Below are 2379 nucleotides of genomic sequence, written 5' to 3'. Positions count from 1 at the left end.
AGAACCCGAACAAAAAAGAGGTGAAGATGAAGATGGAGAACGTATTTTGTGACGTCCCAATGAAATGGACATCTCCAATAATCTTAACCCATTTCTATTGGATATTTTTATTTAAAAAAAAAAAAAAAAAAAAAAAATTGCAAGTGGAGGAATCAGTCAAAGATACTTACAATTATTTTAATTTCCAAGTTAATTTGAGGAATAAAAAAAAAATAAATCCAATTTAATGGAGAGACGTGACAAATATTAAATTATATGACAGGGAAAAAAGAAAAGGAAATTACTAATTAGACCTTATTGAAATGAAAAATAAATTTAATATTAAAGTAATTAAAATTTGTTAAAATTAGTAGTGGGTGGAAATAATTAATCACCACTAACCCCATCAACACCTGCAATCAACTAACTAAGCTCTCCGACAATGGCTTCCACAAATTCCTTCCATTACAGACGCAGAGATCAGAGACGATGATGAACTTGGAACACATTTTTTAATTTTCGTGTTGAAATTCTAACATTTTAAATATATTTCTATAATTGAATTAAATGGAGAAGGGTTGAAGGCTACATAAACAGCTGGGATTGAAACAGAGTATAGTAATTAGCAGCCTCATCTTCCAATTCCCAGAACGCATCACAGAACGGCAGCACACCATTAACGCCGTCACCGACCAAGAATTCCCCGGCCGGAATCCCCAGCTCGTCGTCGGAAGCTTGGAGGAGATGTCTCATAACCCTCTCACTTTCCCCTTCTTCCTCTGTTTCTTTAACAGAGTCGGAAGAAGTTGCAGAGGAGGAAGAGGTAGAAACAGAGTCGTGGGTAGCGGTGGTCACGGCGTCGGCGGTGTTTTGAGGCGACGACGGCGAGGAGATTTCTTGTTGGAGAGTAGTGATAATGGAGGATAAATCATGAATGGGTTCCTCTTCATCTTCGTCTAAAAGGGAGAGAATTTGGGTGTAGGATTTTTGGCGCTTAAGCTCGTTGATCTCGTCGGCTCCGGCGGGTTCATCATCTCTGTCGCGTTTAGAGGCCATTGTTGAGAGAGGAAAGAAAGGATGAGGAGAGAGAGAGGAGTATGAAGGGGGTTATATAGAGAGAGAAAAGAAGAGGAGCTTTGCGTTAATGGGGGCCTCGTGAGTTGTTGGCCAGTTCAGATGGACTCACTCCATTGTTCTTCTTTTAATATAATTAATTGGGTCTCTGTTTCGAGTTTGGGATTTGGATTTGGATTTGGATTTGGACATTAATATAAAGCCTGTAATTCTAAGCTATGAACAACACGACAAGCTGTGTGTTCAATGGAAAATTGGTGCACTCTGTTCGGAGCTGTACTTACTCTGTTTTTGACTCTTCATTAACCACAATTTTGCCATACCCATTTCATTTTTTTCCTAGGAAACTCCTCCCTTTATTCAAATATATAATTCCGCTCAACCCTCGAGATAAGTAAGTAACATTATTTTTATTTGTACGAGACTTTTCGAACAAATTAAAATCGAAACTAACTAAGAAGAAGATCATGAGTTTATATGTAAGTAAAACCACTTGAGTTTATGCTCAAAGTGGATAATATTATACTATTGTGGAGTACTATTGTTCCTATGAGGATTATTGAGCGTGAGTCCCACATTGATTAATTTAGTGGAAGATCATGGGTTTATAAATGAGGAATACTATCCCCGTTGGTACAAGGTCTTTTAGGGAAAGCTCAAAGCAAGTGGACAATATCATACCATTGTGGAGGAATCCATCCCACGTTCCCGTTCATACTCAAAGTGGATTCTGGTTCTTAACATGGTATCCGAGCTAGAGATATAAATATAATCTCATTGTTTTTCGGGATTCATTTATGCTCTCTATTTATTATTTTTTTTTTCATTTTGTCTCTTTTATTTATTGATGCTTTAAACAACCCATCATTACTTTTTTTTTTCTTTTTTCTTTTTCACTCATAGTTAAAAAAAAAAAAAAAAAAAAAATAGAATAGACTATTATTTCTACCTTTATAATTAATTTTCCCTTTTTTTTAAAAAAAAAAAAAAATTTAATCTTATAAGGCATTTATTACATCTCTATGTATTTATTCCATAAATTTTTATTTTTGAAAAATTTTAGTACATAAAATATAATAACTTAGTCCATCTATATTTTTTTTTAATTTTTCATAAAAAAAAATAAATAAAATAAAAGGAGGTGAATGGATCCAAATATGATGCACTTAATATTAAATTAGTGTTTAATTCACATGGGCAATAAGACAATTGGCAGCATGCGTGGGGGAGCTTGTTTCTTTGTTTTTTTTTTTTTTTTTTTTTTTAATTATCAATTCACATTAAAAATAAATAAATTAAATTATATGAGTTCCTTAGAGAGAGACA

General features: G+C 33.8%; 1 protein-coding gene across 1 annotated transcript; it reads right to left on the bottom strand.

The window, feature by feature from the left end:
- Window positions 1–294: 294 nt before the first annotated feature.
- Window positions 295–1213, bottom strand: LOC111801526 (uncharacterized). The gene has a single exon (XM_023685547.2). The coding sequence runs from the start codon at window positions 1033–1035 to the stop codon at window positions 565–567; it is 471 nt and encodes a 156-aa protein (XP_023541315.1). The 5' UTR covers window positions 1036–1213; the 3' UTR covers window positions 295–564.
- Window positions 1214–2379: the final 1166 nt, after the last annotated feature.

This window comes from Cucurbita pepo, chromosome 9, assembly GCF_057944985.1.
Source record: "Cucurbita pepo subsp. pepo isolate OVF chromosome 9, ASM5794498v1, whole genome shotgun sequence".
Lineage (NCBI taxonomy): Eukaryota > Viridiplantae > Streptophyta > Magnoliopsida > Cucurbitales > Cucurbitaceae > Cucurbita > Cucurbita pepo.
The sequence above is the reverse complement of the archived record's forward strand: the minus strand, read 5'-3'. Positions and strand labels throughout refer to the sequence as shown.

Coding starts and splice junctions, on each gene's coding strand:
- LOC111801526 (XM_023685547.2), bottom strand. CDS start 1,035: ATGGCCTCTAAACGCGACAGAGATGATGAACCCGCCGGAGCCGACGAG.